Source organism: Micropterus salmoides, unplaced genomic scaffold (genome assembly GCF_014851395.1).
Source record: "Micropterus salmoides isolate LMB-PRFRI ecotype aquatic unplaced genomic scaffold, ASM1485139v1 Ms_hic_scaffold_12, whole genome shotgun sequence".
Lineage (NCBI taxonomy): Eukaryota > Metazoa > Chordata > Actinopteri > Centrarchiformes > Centrarchidae > Micropterus > Micropterus salmoides.
Genome location: NW_024040263.1, coordinates 4222154 through 4246432, shown reverse-complemented (window position 1 = coordinate 4246432; position 24279 = coordinate 4222154). Strand labels below are relative to the sequence as shown.

Genomic DNA, 24279 nt, shown 5'->3' with positions numbered 1-24279 from the left:
CAAACCATTCGTGCCCCCATGAACGCCACTGGTTGTCAGTGTCAAAGCTAACTTGTGTGTGCATCACTGTAGGAATAAAGCAGAGGCTTAGGCTGTTGTGATTGGGCAGCCGCACCGCTAGCCAGGACCAGAAAGACTGAGCTGTCGGATATCAGCCATGACTGACAGTATTTTTGCTCTAGTTGCCTTGTCTGTGTTAAGAGAAACCAACTCACTGTGATGCTGAGAGTTTTACCATAGGCTGTTTTTGTTTATGGACTGTGAATCCAAACCCCAGTGCAAAGAAACAGAGTGTTTTTTGTGTTACAATGGGTAGCTTAAAACAACAAACCATTCCACTACAGAAGAGCAGTTTATACTCTGACAGAGAAGGTTACATAAAGTAATTTTCACCAAATTAAATATTGGTGTGACCGGACCTTACAACAGTGCATGTTTTAGTAGCCTAACATTGTTTGTGTATGGCCAGCAATGTAAATGGTAATTTGATGTGGTTCTAATTGCTAGAAATATCTCAGACACAATAAGGAAGTTAGCTGTAGTTGTAGCAGAGTTAACTTACCCTTCCCCAAAGCACGATTTGGGTAATGCATCTGATTGAAAAGCATACATTAGCGATTGTATCTGCATGCTTGCCAGGCAAGCAAAATTGCATGCTCTCCATAGGTAGACATGATTACCAACTTCCACCACCAGTCAGGTGAATACACACATACTCCAAATTGGCCTGGTCTTGATAATCTTATATACAATACTGCAACACATATGCACTGATAGACAGGCTCTGTGTAGGTAAACTGTGATTTCTCTGGTACTTTAAAAGGCACCACAGTGGTAACAGCTTTAACGGTCTGTGTTGGTCCCTCAGATTGGATGTCCACATTATTAAATGCAAATTATTTCCCCTTAAAGCAATAACATGCTACAGGGTATGTGCAGAGTGGGAGCAGAGTGGTGTGATTTTGCCTGGAGCAGCTTTTTTTTAAGTTGAAACATTGCCGTTCCCCATCCTCCAAGACAGTGATCCATTCAGCAGCTTGCAGATATAATCCAAAGCAATTTTTGTATTCTGTCTACATCTACAATTTTCTCAGAAAAGACAAACTGAGTCTCCCATTGTTGGCCTTTCCTTTGTTATCATCAACCATTCAGTAATAGCTATAGTACCATAACAATGAAAACCACTTCAGAGATGGCAGCAAAGACGAATGCAGCAAATTAAAAGATGTAAGTGAAGTGCACTTTATCAGGGCTCTGAATTCAGAGCCATGAAACCACAACACAAACCTAGAGACCAGAAATATTATTTTTCACAGCTTTTTGTAATTTTACTGCTGTCCATTAGTTGCCTTCTGCTTGAATTTATATTTCCTTGGCATTTAGTATCTCACAGGAGGTACCAAATCAACCAATACTTAAATGCTGGATAGTTTTATCTTTTCAGAGGATTATTCTTGTAATAGGAGAGACAAGTTTACCATATTGTGTTTAAAATCACAATTAAACTTGTGAGGTTTGTCAATCATCTGTCAAATATACAACTGTAATTCAGAATCAGAAAGGTCTGGAAGATTAAAAAACATCATGGTTGATGAGAAAGACGAGGTCAACCTACAGAAATGCAAACTTCATCAACTGAAAATTCAAGAAAAAAGGAAGGCAGGAAAGTATGCTGAAAGTAAAGTGACTGTCTCCAAGCCAAAAGTAGACTAAACATCACTGTCCAAAGATGAAAAGCACTCCAAGTTAAAAAGGGATGATGAGGAGTGACTGTCTCAAAGCCAAAAAACTATAGCAAATATTTTAGTTGTCCTTCAAAGATGAACACAACTCCAAGACAAGATATGATGAGTGATGGTGCAGATTTATTTTCCTTCCGAGTGGTAACCTCCACACAGTGCATTGTGTCATAGCCAAGTCATAACCAAAAGCACAAGCAAGGCCGTAGATTAGATTCTGTTTTACATGTTTCTCTTTTGTTTTTTTGTTTCAAGTTGTTTGCTGTTGTTCCCAATTCACAAAATTGACTGGAACTGCAAATTAAAACTTGTGTGTTTTCAAGTAAGACCCACTAAAGTTTCAGTTACACTGCCTGGTAAAAGTGACCCAATTGTTTTGCTCACATGTGGAACAGATTATATTGCAAACTTCAGAATGGGAAAAAACAAAAAACAACACATGGAATCAGATATTTTAAGATCCCTCTTGGGACAATTTTTGAATACATTTGGTATTTATCGATGCAACTCACTTTAATGCAGACATGAGATATTTTTAGCTAAAGATCTTTTTATCAGAATTGCATTGACACGGACAATAGCAAATACTGTAATAGGAAGGAAACTTAGATCCATTTATTCAATAATGTGAGTTGTTGCTTCTGTTAACTTTCTGCTGCCTACTTGATCACTGTGATCAGTTACAATCACTCAATATAGGTGTTGTCATTAAAGAAATAGCTCAACATTTTTGGGAAATATACCTTTTCCATTTCTTGATAAAAGATAGCATCTCTAAAGCTTATATAACACAAAATCTCATTTATTTAATGTGTAAAAAAGAAGATCCCTAAAGAACACATCGCACATCTTTTTTTTTTTGTATCATTTTTGTATGAGTTCAAAAACAAGATATACTCTAAGCTAAACTAATTGGCTGCTGTCTGTAGCCTTTATTTATAGACAGATATAGATGTGGTATCGATCTTCTCATATAATCCATCCACTGGAAAACAATATGCTTTTGTTCCCAAAAGGTCGAACTATTCCATTAAGCTGTATCTGTGTTGATTATGTGACATACTCCAAAATCATCAAAAAATTCTGTGAGATCTGATATTTGACATCTGAATTTGATTTGAGTTACATCTCAGCGGATCAGTGCCTGCACTGACCCACGATCAAAATGCTCTTTTCTGCATGTTCAGTTGTTGACCAACATAAACAAAAAAAAAAGAACTAAATTGTGAATTCAACTGCATTAAACACAATCACCATTTTGTTGTTTGTCGGCCTAAATAAGACAAAGAAGGTATTGAGGTTTTCCTATTTCTAGCTTTTACTTTATATTACACCATTACAAAAACAACCTGAAAAGGCTTATGTAGATTTACGTCATTTTCACAAATATGCATAATTTTAAAATGAGCCATCTCAGTGTGGAGGAGTCGCTAGTGCAGTAACAAAGACATGATTTTGCTCTCTTTCACAATGACAGCCAGTTGTGTTTGGTGTGGTGCCCCGCCAAGCTTGAAGGAACTGGGCATCAATACCTGAGGCGTGAACGCAGCCAGAGGTTCGTAGCAGCAGGCAGAACTGAACTAAATGCCGGTTTAGTCACCATAGAAACCATATTAACCCAGCTACTTTCTCCCTCCCTCCCTCTCTTTCTTTCTCTCTCTCTCACACACACACACACACACACACACACACACAAACCCATCATCCAATCTTGCTTCACAGGGGTTCAAGGCTAGCAAGATTTTCCAAAGCCTTCTAACATGAATGGCTGTTCCTTTCACAACCCGAGCCACCAGAGACAACAACAACTGTGGATGCAAGAGAGGCAAAAACACAAGACACCTGAGAGACATGGCGAAATAAAAAAAAGACAGAGAAGAAGGATAGGGTAAGAGTGGAAATGGAGATGGTGGGGGAGAAGGACAAAGATGTAAACAGGAGAAGAAGACCAGATAGAGATGCAAGGCTGGAGGAGACAGAAATACGGAGGGAGTAGAAGCTAGAGTGCAGGAGAAAGAAATTAGTGTTTAAAGTGGGGGAGGGCGTAGTGAGTGAATGACACAGCAGTGTATCTTCTGCAAGTGACAGCAGGTGTGGGGCGCAGGTGTTAAATATTAAAGCGACCTAGCAGGGAACCTAGGCAAATGGCCCCTACTGATATGGGACATCCCAGGCTGGGACACACACACACACACACACACACACACACACACACAGCACACAACACACAACACATGAAAATATGCAGACACCAAGGGTTGCATCCCACCACAGTGGTAGAGCAAAGCAGAAAGAACATGTATGTTTAATTCACAACCTTCCATTTCAGCATGTTCGTGTCCTTTTGCTGCGCACCGTGACCCCAACCCCCACCCTCTATACCCCACACACCAACAAGCAGGAAGTCAAAAGAAGAGAAGAACAAGGTTGGTAGAGAATGAGTGAGCACATGTGGGGGCGAGGCAAAGCCAACAACATTTCTTATTTCCCAAAGCGTTCCCTCTGTAATGGAAGTACAACATTCCAAACTAATCCTGCTCCTCTCCTGGGCTTACACATGCCCTTTCTCCCCATCAATTTCGTGTTCCCTAAACGTGTCTCCCTTCCCTCAGCACACCATCCAACTGGCTGTGGATTATGCCTGACTGTTCCACACTGACCTGCATTATAGTGGATGATGAGGAAGCAGAGACCGGGAAAGAGTGAAAGAGAGGGAGGGAGACAGGGAGAGAGGTTGGACCTGTTGCAACATTGATCCATTTGTTTTCATTTAGGAAAAAAAATTGGGCTTGGCATTCAAAAATGGATGATTCTTTGATTTGTTAGGACTGATCCAATTGGGGTGGAACGTATTTCGAACATTGCCGATTCTGGCAGAGGTACAAGGAGAAGTACAGTGTAGGCAAAAACAAACACTGGAATATAAAAACAATATCAGTGTCAGCAAAGTTTCCCAGGTTCGTCCCTGGCCAATAAATCAATGTTTCATCTTAAATTACATACAATAAACAAAGCTTATTTATGCCTGTAGGTCTTTATTTACGTACATACTCTTCTACTCTACTCTTCTTCTACTCTTATACTTTCTTTCATTCATTCATTGGTTTATTAAAGTATTCATAACACAATTACTGCAAACAAATGTGTGTGTATTTCGACGTGCACACAAAACAATGTTGTTTTTCCCCAAGACTTTTCATGGTGAAAGCTGGCGGAGTGGGATTATTTCAGCCCAGGAGACAAATGATGGTGTGGACAAATCAAGTAAAGGGGTGATGGTTAAGGTTCACATTATGAGACAACTACCAAAAGATCCCCCAGGCATGAAGCTTTGTTTTATATGGGGTATATTAATTACAAGTAAATATAGATATATACTTCTGTTGCAATACTACAAATCACTGATATAGGTAGTTTGATAAGGTGGAGAAATTACCTCAAAGCAAGGCTTGACTAGGGCATCAAAAAGGCCAAGTTTGGCCCTGGTTATTGCAACCAAACCACACAACTAAACAAAAAACAAAACCCTTTGTTTGACCCCCATTAACACATGTATCCCCAACTGAAAAGCAGCTAAAATATTCTAAGAAAAACACTCAAATTGCACCTGTGCAATGCAGAAGTCACACTATGTAAACAGAAACAGAAAAGCTTGACAAATAAAAACCTGAGGGGTTGTTGAAGTAAGTAACTGGTCTCCACAATCTTGTTTATCACAGTTTGCAGGGATGCCCACAATGCCTGCTCCTGTTTATGTGATAGAGTGTGATGACTATACAACCAGCTACTGATAAAAATGACAGCTGGAGAAAGCCTTTTCTTGAAATGTGACATAATCATGACAGTTAAGTTTGCATTTTGGCAGCTTAACGCTCCTTTAACACCATGTATTTCACACTTGCGCTGCCCACCTCCACGTATATCCATTATTTCAGAGCACTTGCCTGCCTGCTGAAGGTTTGTTTCTGTATTTTCTTGGCACCATCTTCTTCCTTCTGTTTTTTGCTCTCCATCTAAAACATGATGTGAAGACTACTACTGGACTGAGCCAGAATAACCAAGGTAACGGGATGAGCTGCTCGTTGTTCACTCATACAGACTTGATTGCGACATTAACAGAACGCATGTATGTGTATGTAGAGACAGATACCACAAGCCCTGCTTGCTCAGGCTGAAGAAAGCACAGAATTGTTTGTTAGCAATCAGGCTGAATTGTTACCACTGAGATTTCTTTTGATCTTCTGGATTACCACTACATCACTGAGACCAGGTATGAAAGCACACACAGCCAGGAAGAACTACATGGAGCCAGATTATTTTCATAGCAAAATATGTTTGCTGGGGTTGGTCTCTTTCATTCTAACTATTCACACCATTGATGCATGTGTACTGTATCGTATTCTGAAAGAGTGAGAGGAGCTAATATAGCTGAGAACAATGCTAGAGTGAGGTCAGTGTGATGAGATCACCCTCCCAGTTTGAGTGTCAAGCACATGTGTCTGAGAGTCCTCATCACCTCTCTTGTTTAGCTCGGTCTTGTTTAGCTATATCACCTGGCAAGATGGGAACATGCTACAGCACACCATCATGACTGCTGCTGAAACCATTCATTTAAAAATTTACCACAATTTTGATAATGACAAATCCTTTCAGTCATTTATCAAGCAAAAATGCCAAACCTTTGCTGGTTGCTGTTTCTCAAATGTGACAGTTTGCTGGTTTCATGTTTCATATCGTTAACAATTTAATATCTTTGTATATTTTTGTTTTTTGTTTTTTTTGATGAATACAAATCATATCCAATTAAGGTGACCTCTTCACGTCTCTCCAAAAATGTATATATCCTTGTGAATAACAAACATTTAATAGCTTGAGAAGAGTTTAAGCCTACCTTGCCTCTTTATAACGGTGTATAATGCAGCCTGGGTATTGTTTTAAATTGTGTCTCAGTGTTACAGCTAAGAAGTGCAGATGATTTCCATACAGTATAAAAATTATTTACCATTTTTGTAGCATTTTATAGACTAAACAATTAAACGATTAACTAAAAATCAGCTACAGATCTTGAACATAATCATACAAATGATGACTACGAAAGAAAATCAAGGAATTATTCAAATATAGACCCAGGACACAGGGGAGGAACATCAACAACATCCTCTCACACCTTTTCCGCACATATTTGAACAATGTCCTTCTGGCAGGTGCAGATAAATGTGTACTACAACAACCACACACATCAGAACTTCAGAAAAAAATACCCGCAATGCTTTTTCAATGATTTGCTGACTCACTGAGATCCTGTACCTGCCTGCCAGAGGGCTGCTTTTGCCCTTAATTCAAACCAGGCATGAAGACTTTTTTTCATTTGCAGAACAGGCCTTCAGGAACAGTTGTGGGGGGCTGTTTAGTTACAGGCTACACACACTCACGCTCACACCTGGGAGCTGCCAAGAATGGCCGCACTCTTGTACTTTTGACCACTGAGCAGTTCAATTAGAGCAGTCGGGGGTTAAGTACCTCATTTAATGGCACATCAACAGCAGCAACTAAAGGCAGGAAAACACAATTGATTTATTTTCCCTTTCATTATATACTCAGTGGGAGATTCCAGCCACTGACCTTCATGTTGCAACCTCACTACCCTAACCTTCAACGCAACTGTCGCTGTCTTTCGTACATTCCTCTTGTCTTTTCTCTCACATATACACACACACATTGCATCCCACTTCACCTACTACTTCAAAAGGCTGCTGTATTGCTGCAGTTATTGGTTCCTGTGTTTTGGCTGCTTTGCCCTGAGAGGTTTAAAAGCTAAAGAACCGGTTGTGTTTTTATCAAAGCTTCTTCAGTGAGTCTGTCAGTCAGCGAGGTCTACAGAGTCAGTACCAGAGAGAAAATTCAGCTAAGAAAGAGATGTACATCCCTAACTTTGCTCTGAGCATCACACCAAAATAAAACAAAAATCCAACCCAAAAGGATATTTTCTCATTTTTCTTTTAAAAACTAGGAATCTATGTTTCTACCGTTCCACTGAGCACTAGACATCATACTGCTACATACAGCCCAGGGTTTCTCTCTTCTTTTTTTTTTTTTGCAGAGGCTAGTTTTACACCAAGCAGAAAATATATTATTACATATGATCATCTGTTAATATAAAAATGATGTACCAGAGAATGCTGCATGTTATATATAAATACTTTTACTGACCTTATGAATACTGTACTTTTAAATGTGCACTATGTAACATTTTAAAAGACTAATTAACATAAAATTGCATAGGGGGATACCAGCAATCAATCTAGTGTGTACGTAGTGTTTCTACTCTAAACTTATACACAAAATAATAATGGAGCAGCCCTGATAGCACAAACAAGCCTTTTAAAAAAACACTCCTAGTGTGTCATCTACAACATGCTGACTACAACATCCTCGGACAGTTTATATATGGCATAAGTCCATTCTTAACTCAAACAACCTCAAAATATCCATTTGAAAGAGCTCACAGTAACTCACAGGAAACAAAATGTAACATTTGTCAAAAGCTGTGGTTTTACATTATTGCATATTCCCACCACATACGCAATACCTCTAAAATGGACACTTTACTATATATATACATATATATATATATATATATATACATATATATTAAGGATACATTTTTAATGCTGTAGTCTAGTGGATTATGTTGAATTGTAAGCTGCATTTCAAGTGGAGTGACTTTCTAAATACCAAGTCTATCAACGAAATAAGTGTCTGACCTGATTGCTTACATGCCAGGACACCTTAATAAATCGTAGGCTGAAATGCACTATCCTTCAACATTGAAAGATGGCTGAGAGGATGGATTACAACTCCCTAATCTCCAAAATACACACATTGTGTATCCAAAAAAGCAGGGTTATATTTTGTGTGGGTGTCTGTGCTTGTGTGTATCACGGTCACTCACCTTGTCAGCCATAATCATAGAGGAGCCTCCGTGGACTCCCAAAACTGGAAGTTGTGTCTGAACGGAGAGGAAGTCAAGGATCTGGGCAATGGCCTCTTGATCGGTGCCATCGGCAAACACAATGCCATGGAGACGAGTGCGTGACAGAAGTTCACACACCTTGGGACACAGTGAAACAAACTCAGGTGTGACACAAGACTCTGTGTGCGGGATAGATAGCATGTGTATTGGTGAATGTACACAGCATTTCTCACCTGTGTAATCACAGACTTTGGGTCTGTCTCGTTGATCCGCAGTATTACCACAGAGACGTCAAGGGCATCATCAGGTCGCCGAGATGGACGGAGCTCCTGATCGGAAACGTAGCGCGTCTGGGCCATGATCACACCCACACTGAGCCCCGGGGGCTTCTGGGACGCCACAGGCACCATCATCTGGGAGAGTAGGAGCAACATCCAGCCCACTACACCCATTATACCCTAAAACACACACACACACACACACACACACACACACACACACGAATATGAAGAAACTCTGACAGTTTGCCTCACAAAACCAGACCATTTCAATCCTGAATTTATTTTACAACGCTCATATACTAAGGCTGTAACAATATTTCTTTCCATTGACAGTTTTCTGCTTGCTATCAGCAGCCTGTCACAGGTGCAGGGTGAGACATTCTGTATGTTGGGTGGCTGTGGCTCAGGAGATAGAGCAAGTTGTCCACTAATCAGACGATTGACAGTTCAGTCCACGGTTCCTCCTGTCGCCTTTAAAAAATGTCCTTGATGCTCCTGATGGTCAGACCAGCAGGCAGCTCACTGTCATCAGTGTGTGAGTGTGAATGGGTGAATTAGAAGCAAATTGTACAGTGCATTTGATAAAAGCAGCCATTTGCCTTTTAACCATGTTGTTTGTTCTCAAACTGTCAAAGTAAAAAATATTGATATGTTCTTCATGTCTTTATTTTATGAACTGCTTAAATCTTTAAAAAAAATATTCATCCTGGATAACCAACCTTAAATTTGTTTATAGACCAACTGTATTTTCTCAAGACTTGCAAATCCCACAATGTGTGAACACAGAAGGCTTCGCAAGCGATAACAAATCAGTACATGCATGCAATTGACAGGGGCATGAACAAAACTGAAACTCTTATTTTCACTTACTTAAATTTATGTGTGTAATATATGACACCATGTTCATAAGAACTGAAACTTTGAACACACCCTGTGAAACGAGTTTAAAATCTACTTTACTGTGTCGTGGTGGACATTTTTATTTCCGATCACCAGGATGTAAGAATCTTATGTATTCTGAACATGTCTTCAAAAAATGCAATAAGTGCTGTAAAAGACCCAGCAGGCTTCTCAAAAGATTGGCTTGTATTTATCTTCGATAAAAACAGTGTGACTCAGATATGTGACTCGAATATAAGTATTAGTAAAAGTCTCAAGCGCAAAACCAGATTATATGATAGGCACATTCTGAGGATAGGCGTTTACTGTCCTCTTTCTGTCCTGCACTATTCAAAAATCACTTAATTCAGTTTTATAGTGGGTGACCATAAGGGGACCAGGGTTAAACCTAACTTTATTTTCGCTGAACTTATAATCTGGCTTCATGAGATGCCCTAAATCTCTCCTTTCCACTGTCTGCCTTTATTTTAACATAATCTCTGCCTGTAGGCAATGTTCAAAGCAAAGTGCCAGCTATTAATGGTTAAGAGAACCCTGAAATAAATGTAATCTGATTTTAACCCAGTCATGGGGTATGAGGGGAGACATTCCAAATCCCTGAGGCACACAAGTGTCTGCATCAATCAATAACGTTCACTGAGATAAAAAATATCTAAATATATTTTAACTCTATATTTTAACCAAGTTCCAGTCTAATACAGAGGGGTTTAAGCTCACGTTCCCAGTTCATCTTAGTCTGTGTTACCTTTTCCTGTAATGTGAGCAGATCTAAGAGTAGCAGATGAATAGAGGAAATGCAGTGTGAAATGCCTTGGGCTGAACGAGAGCTAATGAAACTATGTGGCGAATGCTACGTTGCATCTCAGCCAATTTCTTACACCACCACAGTCCAGCAGAGCTGAAAAACACCTCAGGAAGAAACATCACGTCCACAAAATTAACCTACTATCTTTATATCTCTGCATCAGTTTTCTAACTTTGCATCCATGTCTGCAAATCATCTTTATATATTAATTTTCTCTTTATTTTTATTTTTACCCTCTTAAATTCTGACAATCTGTCTTTCCGCTGGGTTAGTATGTGTATCTGATCCATGTCATCCCACACCCGGTCTAATCAGGCCAGTTAGTCAAGACAGTACTTTCCCAGCTTGCTCTCTCTGCCCTAGTGCCCACAGACTAGCCTGCAGCTCCAGCAGCACTTAGCATACGCCGCTAAATCACACACCGCTACACTCCTGTCCCAGGGAATTAGTGTCAGCTCTAACCAATGGGACAAGATTACACTAACTTTCCCTGGAGTTAGCATCAGAGCTAACATAACTAGGAGCCGGAGTGTTCTGTGCCACAGCTTCCAAAATGGTCAACGTAGCTGGAAAACTTTGGGTCACTGAGTGTTCCCGCTGTCTTATAGGATTTGCATTTGTGCTTACAATCATATCCGCTGACTCCAGTGATTAGCTTCCAAAAGAGATGTCGTGAGTCGTAACTGTTTCTCTCTGCATCAACATCTATGCTAATATTTCCACACAACTAAAAAATTTGCTCAATAATGTAACATGATTCTGTAGAATCCAGCCAACACTGAAAGGGTGTTGACCCTTTAAAAATGTAATTTAAAGGTGAGAGTTAATTAAGTAACTGATTTACTGCAATAAAATAGACTGAAGGGGGCTTTTTTAAACATGTTTTCTAAATTGCACAAAAATGTCTCTAAGCAGCAAATTAGTCTAATGTTTATTTTTCTCGTCTAAAGTTAAATCTAGATTTGTAAAAATGATGTCTCTGTCAAAGCTAGAATGAACACACCCACTGCTCAAATGGGAACTGGCATTCAGAGGCCCTCAAGCTGCTTCAGTGACAATAAATCAGAGGACATCTTTGTGCACAGTGTAACACAAGCCAGAGTGATTTTCCTTGGATATAAGCACATTTTTTGGTTCAACAATGTTAGCCCTAACTCCTATTAAGTAAAGCTCATGTGGGTGTAATTGCTTAAATCTATCAGTCCACAATTTCATTCTTTCATTCACTGCTAATGAAGCAGCGCTACATAGTGTCTCAAGATGACAACACAAATTAGACTTGCAGTTATGCGGGCCTTGTTTTCCCAAAATATGTTAAAGTGATAATAAATGTGAAATCTGTCTCTTGAATAGGAAACATTATTGAAATTGGCTGTAAAGATCTTTCATTTCCTCATTGAGGGACAACACTCTCTGTGAACAAAATGAATACAGTCAGTTTCAATGGATTTCAATGGCGACCAGTTTTCACTGTGGACAAAAAAGGATCAAAATGTACACTGAAACCTCCCGAATTTCTGCAGCACAACCTGCTTTTCCACTGTACATTTGTATTTTAATCATGCTCCTGTCACTCTTTTTTTTTTGCCAACATGTGGCTAAATTCACAAATCTACCACTTCAAGGATGTAATCTGTCATACAAAGCTTCGTTTGTGTGGTGTTTCCAAAAAGTATTTGTATTTTGTATTTAAATAATATCTTACTACCCCATTTTCTACCACAGTTTCTACTCTTGGTTTCAATTTGGTTTGTTAATCCCCATAATACTCAGCTCCAAACTCTGAGTGTCAGGGCCAGATTTATGTACATATTTCTGCTTGCAATCTGCATGAAATTAGCGTCTGATTTACTTAAGCAGTGGTTAATTTTCAGTAACTGGGACTGTCTTTTAGGTGCAGTCTGCATATAAACAAGATCTCTAAAGATGCAGTTCGATGGTGAAATTGGGATACCATGGGGCAATAAATCATGAAAGAAATCAAGCCCAGAAAAAGAAATCAAATGTACTAATGCTGAAGTTATAATTCCCATTATATGAAACTAACTTTCCAAACCATTTACTAAGGCCCTGATTAAACTCTATAATGTGGTTATCTCTTACTATATACTAGTAATATATACTGCATTAGGAGACATTACAGTGTATAATGTTGTTAAGAAAATACATACCACAACCAGTAACAACTGTGCAATCACCGAAATGCATTAGCTCAGATTTCAAGTTGTCAAGTTCAGGTTCAGGCTAAATGACCACAAAGCCACAACTCTCCATCCCATTTTTGTTTATTGTAAAAAAAATATATTTAAAAAGGAAAAAAAGTGCTATATTCCCTGTAAAACTGACCCGTTAATATTGGGTGAGCCTTAATAAATGTACCAGAATGTACAGCCAACCACATTTATCAAATCCACCCTTTGTTATGTGTGCAATCCTACTTTAAATGCTAAATGCATTTGCATGAAGAAGAAAGGCACACTTCACTGATTGCACGCAAGCTATGTCTCAGATGACAGGCAAACTGCGCTTCCAGGCCGCTGCACCTGTTTGATAGATAACTTGCACATCAAGTGAATTTTATGTTGTCTAGTGCTGTGAGTTGTACGTGCATTTAACTTGACAACAATGGCAAAGTTAGCAGTGTTGTCCTAAGTTGCCAGCGGGCAGTGCGTAATGTGTGTTTGATGCTCATACAAACGTATGATCTGCAGGAAATATACTGTAGGCTATATATTTTAGACGGAAATAAATAAAAGGATATTGTTTTGTTTTTTAGATACATTCCAAGATTAGCCAAGATCTGATCTGAGCCAGAGTTTAGGGTAGAGAGGACATTAAGAAAAGGAATAAAACAAAGTTGAGAAAGAAAGGTACGCTTTCCCCTCACATAGTGTGGACTTCTTGTCTCTTTTTAGAAGAGAGCAGTAAAGTGTTATGTTTGTTGGCCACCCACCTTTATTGTTTCTTAGTTTTATTTGGCTGCCTTAGTACTGTGAGAAGTTAGCCAAGCTTGTCACATTACCAGGCAGTCTGTGCTACGTTGTGTCTCAGTCAGTTAAAAAAATTCAAACACATTGCAGATGGTGGTGTGACGTCTTTGGGGACATATTGGAAAATGTTTTAAATGGTGTGGAATCTTTGGAAAAAAACAGCTATCAGCAAATGTCTTCAATTTTACTAACATCTTGTCTAGTAACAGAAAACAGCAGTGTCACCATTAGTACATACGTACTGTAGTTAATATATATTAGTATATATATACTAGTACACAGTATGGAGTTTGGACCCAACATGAGTGTAACCTGTGACATGCATAGACACCATGATGAGACAAAAATACTAACGCGTGACTGACATGGGCAGAGTTGCACACGCTCACTAACGTCTGGGCATACAATACTGGTCACTGCCTGAGGTGAGCATGTCAGGTATGGTCTGGAGTTGGTAAACAGGTAAACCATGACATCTCCCTTCATCAAGGCCAGAAGATGTATATTCACCCTCAGACAATGAAGAGGGACATTTAGAACTTTTTAATAAATTTCTACAGGGACTAAAATAGTATTGATTGAGTGTTTACTTTTACATACACCATGGTTACGAGAGCAAGGTTTTGGAAAGAAAGCTGACAAGTCTCACAGACAAGTAAATATCGAACGAAAGCAGACACTCCACACTACATCTACGTTGATTGGGTTTAAATAATGTGTCTGATAGTGACAGCTACACATTCATCCAGCTGTCATTTAGCATTTAATCACTTTTAACTGTGAAGATTGATATTAAAAAAGTCACCATAAATATTGCACTTGCAGCTGACATATATTCTACAGTACTGAGAAGTTATTGCTCTGATGCTTATCAACATCAGTTATAATTATCTTGTGACAATATGTATCAATTAATAATTAATTTTTTGAACTTCATTGAAATACTTTTCTAACTCCTACTTCTTTGGGAAAATGTTGCTATATCAATCCATCTGCCTCAGTGTATTCATTATTTCTGTATTTCAAGGATATTTCAAGTATACAATTTTTTAAAAGACTACAGCGGTACTTGTGTATGAGATGTCTATGTATATACATAAGATTTTAAGTACATGTATAAGAATATTAGTGCATTTTTTTCAGATTTACTGAATTACATTTTGGCCAATACAAGTTCATTAAGCAACATATTCTTTCTAAGCTAAAGGTACTCGACATGATGATACAACTCTGAGTTGGGTGGGTTCTGATCTGTCAGGACAGGACCAGCAGTACCACCCTGAGCCTCTGCCCATCATCTGAGGAGTGCAATAAGGCTGTGTCCTGGGCCCCCTACTCTGTTTGCTTATTACATTGTTAATGACATGAAACCAGCCTGCTCAAGATCTTAGTTCTTACTGTATGCAGATGATTCAGCTATTGTAGAGTTCATGTAAATATAACAAGGATCTGGATGTTGGAAAATAGGACCAAATCTATCTTATCAAAGATTAAGTTCAGGAAGGACTTTAACTTTGTCATCATTATAGGGGGGGAGCCAATTGTTTGCCTGTTAATTACAATTACTGCATTCTCAACAATAGTGGGAGTACCTTGCTAGGTTGTTTTGTGATTCAAGAAGGTATTGTTTGTGCTCAGTGACTGTTGTTTCCTCCAGCTGGAGACAAAATTGACCAAAAGAGCTTTGGGCAGGCATGTATGGGGGTATCATCTTCCTAATAAGCCAGCTACCTAGCTACATTCGTGAAAAATAATGACAGAAAAATTATGGTTGAGACTGATGCAGCTCTATAAGTTGTTGTTAGTCAACTTAGAGAAATAACAACTCTTAAACAGACATATTTGGTGGGATATCGCAGCCAGTGTTGTAATCAATAATCAGGACTCATCATTCTATCCCTGAAAAAGTCTGATACGTTATATTCATAAATGATTGAGAACAGTTGTCAATAAACCAACTCACACCAAAACTGTTTGATATGGAATAAAATGACTCCCTGCACTTCATAATAGAGCAAGGTATAATTTTTAAGTTTAATTTGAAGGAACAACAACTTTACCCTTGGACGTGGAAATGTTCTTAGTAACTGAGAAACAACATAAAACATAGTCTATAATCATTCAACAAACATTAATGCCCTTTTACCTCTACTACAACTACTAACAAAAAAATTGGTTTCAATTCAGTGCAATTGCAGTGCATCCCAAGTAATCTTAATACAGGTGCACTTTCACATCATATACTTAAATATGCTATTTGTCTGACCTGGGAGTACCAGGGTTTATATTTTCCAGAGATTACTCTGCATTTACTAAAGCATAGTGTGTATCATTATCCACCCACCCAGACACTGAATTGCAAAACACAAATGTTTGTTATCTTGATTCGACAGCAAAATATGGTCGAAAGGTCTTGTTTGAAATATCACATTTTTATTGGTTTAACATTGATGTAAGTTGCAAGTGCCTTCCTGCTTGTCCTCGATAAAACCACCTGCCTGCTAGACACAGTCTCTTAACAGCCCAACAGCCTTTTTCCACATCAACATTTCAACACTGCAGAGCTGTGTACATGTGTTAGGGGGTCACACTTTTGGCCAATTCTATCTTCTTTTTTTTGCATGCTTGTGGTTTGTGTGGAAAACAGGGGAACAGAAAATGTCTGCGAGTGTTCTGTCATTCATATTTCATTGATAATAAATATGAATAAACAAGGATAATGCCAAACACCCGGAAGGACACTCTCCCTCATTCATTGGGGGACTGCAATGGGTGCTTTTGTAGCAGTTTGTGGATATATATGTCTATATCTGTGTCTTTGTGTTTGACTTTGAGGGTATTTATGTTTTTCTGGGGCAGGATGTGAAGCAAGAAAAAGATATAGCTCCTGTGGAGGAGACTAAAAGGTAAAAGATGAGGTTGAGCCAAGAAAAGGTAAGAAAGGGCATGAAAATAAAGCTATTATGAAGTATGAAAGTTTATAGTCTTTCAGGCAGAATAATTCTGACACTGGAGAGATGGAGAGACTCTCCTCAATCTATATAATAATAATAATAATAATAATAATAATAAAATCAATTCTCTTTAATCTATATATCAATTAATTAGCAGAGAAATTAGAGCGTTCCACGGCACCTGGCCTCACCCTGAATGGCACAGAGATCAGAGGTCTGCTTTATGCAGATGACTTAGTGTTGCTTTCACCTACTAAAGAAGGTTTGCTGCAGCACCTTGCAGAGATTCTGTCAGACCTGGGCCCTGACAGTAAACACAGCAAAGACTAGGATAATGACCTTTCAGAAACAATACAGAAATCAGGTTATCACACACAATTTCTGTTTAGACATCTCATCATTACATACACAGAAAACCTCAACATGGCTGTTAAATATCTGAGGGAAAACACAAAGACTGCTTTCTATGCAATGAAAAGAAAAATATATACAATATATTTTCCAATTGAAATTTGCCTTAAATTTTTCTCCAAATATTGATTAATTCTATATGGCAGCAAAATTTGGGGACCAAAACTAAATGAATTTGACAAATGGGACAAAACAATCATAGAATCTTTTCACACTGAGTTCTGTAAGCTCATCCTGCAGGTGCAGAGAAAAACACCAAATTATCTGTGCAGAGCAGAGCTCTGCCAATACCCCCTCTTACTAAAAAAAACAGAAAACATCAATAAAATTTTACAATCACTTAAAATCAGTTAACCGCCAGACATACCATTACAAACCAGGAGCTGAAACCAGAGAAGAGTCCTCTCAGCCAGCTGGTCCTGAGAACAAGTCCCCAACAGCCTCAGGACAGCAACGCCAACTCAAGCAGACCAAACCAAATGATGAACAAGCAAAGAAACGACCAAAACACAAAGTAAACTACAATGTTATCTGACCCTAAAAGGAGAATTCAGACTGGCAAATTACCTGAGCACAATAAAATGTCCTAAACTAAGAAAAATGTTAACAACATACAGACTGAGTGAACACAGCCTGGCCATAGAAAAGGGTCGCCACAGACAGAGCAGATATCATGAAACCTTTCTTGAAACTTTCTGATTAGACTCTTCTGGACTGGACTGGATGCGTTAAGTTGGCGCTTATGTTTTGTGTGACGTTTTACACGGACTCTTCGGTTGTAGCTCTCAGTGCGGGGAGTGCAGCTGTATGAGAGCACAATTGCTAGAGCCTGTTCTGGGGGGATCGTCTGTCTGTCTGCTGACCTGGAAGCTGCTTCATCATTAATGAATGAAATTAATTAAAGTGGTGAAAGAAACAAAAAGTGCACATCCCAAACATAATATTAACGTTAGTCTACAAGAACTGCCCGTGGCTTTGATGTTCTGTAACGTATCTGGTAAATAGCTAACGTCGGTATAGCAAAGCTGTCCTGTTAGCCTGTCAGTAAGTTAGAAGCTGGTTAAATTAACGTTAATAGCTTAAACAAAATGCTTGATTTGCATATTTTATTTTATAACGTTAGACAGTATATTTAGGCTGAAGGCCAAAATTACCAGGCCAAAATTACCAGAACTTTCTATTTTATTTAATGGAGCTGTGAGTCTGACCTTGGGTGTTTGCAGGTAAGTTAACATTAAAGTGAATTTATGTTCGCAGGCAGTCTTGATTTTTATTTTAACTGGCTTTTCTGTTCTGTTATTTCCACAAGGCCGGAGCTGAGCCATATTGTGGGACCAAGACCATCTTCAGGATTCCAATCTGTAAAAATGTAAGTCCATTATTACTAACTAACATAACATTACCATGGCCCATTATTGTAGTATGGCCCTCTAAAATTACTGGACATATTTACATTTAGTTAGTGATTTATTGGATTTGAGATACCCTGAACTTGGTTTTAGCCCCTTGCTATAACATGACAGCTAAAGATGAGCTTAAATAGATAGATAAAATGATTGCTTGTGGCAGCTTGTTGGTAATGCTTGAGTAAAACAGACCTGTATTATGAGTTTAAGTTATGGTCTAAGAACTTTTAATTTATTATCCATCTTCAGAAAGTCTTAGAGAATAATTGTGACTATCACCAAAAATTTGTGAGAGTAAAAGTGTCCAATTTTTCCATTGACTCCCATAGTAAAACTGGATAGGAAAAAGTCTCTGAAAATACTCCCACAGTATCTGTACTCTAACTTATAGATAGGAGGGTGATGATTACACAACACAGCACTCACAGAAGTCATGTACATGTCCCATACTGTGTCTGAGTATTCTGATGGAGTCCACCGTAAACCTAAATTCTCATTAAGTCACATTCAAAGGTATTGATTGTCTTGAGTGCAGAGCAACCTTTGACCACCACCCTCCTCACCTGGTTACCCCCACCACCTGCACCCTCACCTGTCTAACTTCACCACCATTACTTCTCCAATGCTGACATCCCCAGCCAGAACACCTACAGTGAGAAATTGTTTTGTGAAGATTCTTTTGTGTATTGCAATGTGTCTTGACAGGATAACTGTGGCTTGGTTGAATGTTCAGTTAATTTTCTGGATTTTTGATTAGTTGTTACTTGTTATTTATTCTGATGATTTTTATGGAGAATGTCATGTTTAGCATGTGGGCAAGATGATTGATGACCCATATTCTTTACTAGTTGGACAGAAAAACATCCGTTTCAGTATTTTCTTATCTTCAACCTAGCTTTTCTAGTCTCTGTGTGTAGTTATAGGGAAATATTTTCAGAGAACCCCTTTTTATACATTGATTACAGACTGCCTATGACATTGTTAGACTATCAGTTTCAAAACAGATCTCTTTATATATGTGTTATTATTGTTGACTGTTTTGTTCTACTTGTGCAATAAACGCTCAGTTAAGTCATGTCCTTTTTCTTATTTTACATCAACAGCCATAAATAGCCATATTTTATTGGTTATACAGTAGTACTGTAAAAAAACAGTTAATACAGTAATATTTTCATAGCAGTATATTACTGTACTTGATTATACAGTATGCCAAGAAATAACAGCATAATACTGTACTTGATTATACAGTATGCCAAAAAAGTAACGGTATAATACTGTACTTGAAACTAACAGTACATATACTGTACTTTATTTGACAGTATGCTAAACACTACTGTTGTTGGTTTTACAGTAATTTTACCGTAGAATGAAATACAGCAACTACTGGATAATTGTTGCCAGTAAGTTACTGTCAATTCGACAATAAACATCTTACAGTGAACCCATGAACCATAAATAATTTGTAAAATACTTTGTTTTTACATTTTACATTTGATACTTGATCTTTATTTTTCTTTAATACTGACTATTAATTTTTTGTTTATTAATATAGTTTGTTTCTTTATTGATCCTAAACATAAAATTACTTCTACATACTACTGACCTATGGTGCGCGCGCACACACACACACACACACACACACACACACACACACACACACACACACATACATTTACGGTTTTATTTATTTATTTAAGTTTTATTTTGAATATTTTTCTTTTCTTTTCTTTTTTCTTATTTTAACACACACAAACACACACTTTTACTGTTTTATTTATTTTATTTATGAACTGTATGAAATGAATTGTTCTTTTGTATTGTATATTTTAAGCTTGGCAATATTGTTGTTTGACATTCATGCCAACAAAGCTGAATTGAATTGAATTGAGAGAGGCTATACTGTAAGTAGCTTGATAAGCTCCATAATGTTTTACATCAAAACTGCACTGTATGTAAGATGTGAAAGAGGATTATTTATGAAGCCAAATGTATGAATGATTGCATGTATAATAATGATGTAACCGAACAAATATGTTTTAGCCAAAGAACTTGCAATGTTAGGTGCATCAACAAGATAAATTGATATAATAACCAGATAGAAAATCAGAGAATTCTTTGCAGAAGTTTGAAGGATTTGTTTGTTCACAAGATTGACATTTTTATAGTAAACTTGTATTAATCAAACATCTAGATGACCTCAAACTATATGAACTCCAGGGTTCCAAGAACATTGCACAGTGATAGCTGTGACTAGGACATCCTTGTGAATATACCATGTGATTTTTCTAGCTTTTAATTATTGAAAGGACCTAAAAAATTTAAATGACACAGGACGGTTGAAGACAATCATCGGTAAGACTTGTTAGATAATCTGATGTAATGATTTCATAAATTCTCATTTTAATTTTTAACAAAAAACTGAATTTGTACTCATTTTAATGCATGTCAAGTGCACCACTCTCTTGAACACTCTATTATTGATGAAAGTGAAGACATTTATTAATCTACCAAATTTCTTCTAATGCTGTAATAAGTTATAAGAAATAAAAGTACTAATGTGACATTTTTCAAGCTAGACAAGTGTAGATTGCTAATAACTGTTGGTGAATTAAAATAAGGATATTTGATCCAACTTTGATATTTGCTGTTATTATTTGATGTCATAAATGGAAGATGGCGGGTGCACTTAGCTGTATTTAAAAATTATCTTGGTATGTAATTTTACATGACGGTACTGATCAATACAAAAGCGAGTTTATTAAAAAAAAAAAAAGCTGACAAATACTTCAAATTTATTTCCAAAATAAACCCATAAAGCAGTTCTGTGCATTACTTTTCACATAGATACCACAGAATAAACATTATGACGACATCTCAGACAAGTGTATATTATCTAGAGCAGCGGTTCCCAAACTTTTTGAGCTCGGCCACAAACTTTTCATCTTGACCGGGTTGCTGCAGTCCCAAACAGCCCTCTCTCTCTATATATATATATGTGGGGGGTATTTTCATGACAAAAAAAAACTGTTTCAAAACATCCCTCCTCTGTTTTTTTGCAAATCACACCCTGTTATAGCCTCATAAACACATAACATGGACAGAGGGAGGGAAGAGAAAGGGACAGTGAAAGAGGTGTGTGAGTTCTTTCCTGTGACCTAACTATTAATAACATTTTTAATTTTAAATTAAAATTTACAACGGAAAGTTTTCAATTCAGGTTTTTATTTCATGAAAAATTCCACCAAAAAAAATTGTTGTAGTTATTACACTATTACACCACCATTACATTTTTCCTGTCGCGCACCCCCTAGAGGCAGCTCTCACACCCCCACTTTGGCAATCGCTGATCTAGAGGTATATATATTCACCTACTTCTCCCTCAAGGAGAACGGTAAAATAGGTTAAAAAAGAAAGTCCTACAATCTGAATAATCATCAAACCAGCTGTCTCCTTCCCTTAATTTTAAACTTTTAATAGGTATCAGAATACTGTATCTAATCATTTGTGAATCCGATGTGAAAACATATTAGGGGACGTAGATGTGGGGGCGAGCATCCCTCATGCTCATGATGGTCATTAATTACGACTTAAACGGCAAATAAGTTTTAACATCCATCAGTGATGAAGCCTGTGAGAGACGTGCAAACACTCAAACAATCATTATTTCCATCTCATCACTGTTCTCTCATGTAAAGGAGACCAACTGTATGTTTTAATGCCCAAAACATTACTGTAATAGGCAGATGAAGCCAGCTATTTTACAGATTCAATATCTAATATATTATACTATAAAATATGTAGGTTTGTGGTCAAGGCATACATTTGATGGCAGATTTTCAAAAGCCACTAACATGGGATCTATCTATGATCATACATATCTTGCCCAGATATGTAGCATCAGTGCCTGGTCAACACATGTGTTATGATGTGTTGCTCATTGCTGTTAAAAACTGCACTTGGCAGGAGAACACAGGGCTTCAAATGTTCCCACATCACCATATGCCCGTCTGGCTGAAACAGCTCCTGTCGCCAGCGTGGAGGGGAGCGTTATACCTGGAGTAATATATTTTGGATGATTTGCGGATGTTTTGGGAATATTTTTGGCCTCTGCATCTTGCTGCTTGGCAGCGTTTTTAACAAGATCATGTAGAAAAAATTAATGTAAAGTGACTAGATGCTGACACACTAAATCATGGAGTGATCGAGGTCCTATTCATGTGGAAATCAAGATTCATTTTATTTGATGATGCCTTAAAAACTTGCCTACATTCATGGCAAGATAAATCTTAGTTGCTCTGCTCAGAATTTATTTTTAATATACCAAATAATCACAAGCAAAGAATCAATTGTATAGTGTAATTTTGTTGTTTTCAACTTTGTGATATTTCAGAATAATTATCATGTTATACTTTATGGGCATTTATTGATATGCAAATGTTGTGTTTTACAGTAGCAAACCAACTACACATATTGCGAGTTTCTGTTTGTTGTTAACGTACTGATCAAATCAGTGTGTGTTTCTCCAAGATAAGCAGCATATCCTTGGAAAAATGGTGCACTGAGGTGTGAGTATAAAAATCTACTTAACCACAGTGCACTACTTCAATGAAGGCCTGGACTTTGAATAAAATGCTATTACAATCTTACAGATTTGCTGATTGATCTACAATTATATAATTAAAGTAATAATTATTTTCATATAGGCCTTTTCGAATCATAGTTACACTGTGCTTCACAAACCAATAAATAACACACGTAAAAAATCTAAAGCAGAATCAATAAAAGTAGAGTCAGTAGCTCCAGTAAGTCTCCTTGGTGCTGTGTTTGTACAAATGGAGACAAGAGAGACCTTTAACTGAGGCAAAAAGAGTGCCAGTCTAAGTGAGAAGAGATAAAAGAATAGACTTTTAACAAATCAATTGTGGATAAAGCAGCTTGACAAACAACAACTTTTCCCATAAATGCGTAATTTATAATTGCTCATTTCCTTATGAACATTCTTGTGAACATGCCCATGTCTGTGCATCTACCTGTAGGTGTGCCCTTGGGTATTCATCTGCGTAGGTGGAGAACTTATTTGCATTTGTATTTTAAACTACATCTGCATTAAACAGTAACATCACTCTCAGGCTGACAGCAGGCTTTGGCACTGACTTAAAGGAGCCACAGATGTATGGCAGAAAACCCTAGCTTACTAGCCACAGTGCCTACATGCATAACACATACAGTATATTGTCACAGTGGTTTGCTGAACAAGCCAGAGAAAACAAGGGCACACAGTAACATTGTTAGGAAGGTTACATGTAACCAACTAATTAGCCATTCAGCTGTTACAATTTAAAGGGCTTACATTGGATCAGCAATGCCCCATGTGCACCTGGTCTCTGTATCTGGAAATAGCAAAGTGTAAATATGTGTACATATAATGCACAGTGATTGGCTAGAACACAACTGGAGGTGGTCTGACTCGCACTGTGACTGGATCTAAGGCAGGTGTAAATGCAAAATGTTCGGTTAAACCACATTAACAAGAAAGAAATCATCCCAACAACTTGAGAAGTCACCTAACTGCCTGAAGTCAGTTTTTTTGTGGCTTCACAGGAAAAAACTGGACCATGCAGAGGGACAATATTTTAGGCCCATGCAGTAGTTTACCTTTTGTGGCTGTCTTGCGCTGTCTGAGGCTTGAACAGTAAAGGGGCACTCATTGCAACAACAAAAATGTCTTCCTTTACAAAAATTACAAGCAATTTGTAAATTGCTTTTGTTTAATTACAGCAATGAGCTAGTTTTATGGTGTCAGATTAAGCTCAGTGCTTT

At 37.8% G+C, this 24279-nt stretch overlaps 1 protein-coding gene across 2 annotated transcripts in view; it reads right to left on the bottom strand.

Annotated features, from left to right (window-relative positions):
* Positions 1–24279, bottom strand: part of LOC119898733 (glutamate receptor ionotropic, NMDA 2A-like) — a 98166-nt gene that overhangs the window by 66128 nt on the left and 7759 nt on the right. For both annotated transcript variants that reach the window (XM_038712932.1, XM_038712931.1), the window contains exons 3-4: positions 8946–9170; positions 8692–8850 (exon numbers count right to left, since the gene is read on the bottom strand). In XM_038712932.1, the coding sequence (XP_038568860.1) occupies positions 8692–8850; positions 8946–9170 (384 nt within the window). The remainder of the gene's footprint in view (positions 1–8691; positions 8851–8945; positions 9171–24279) is intronic.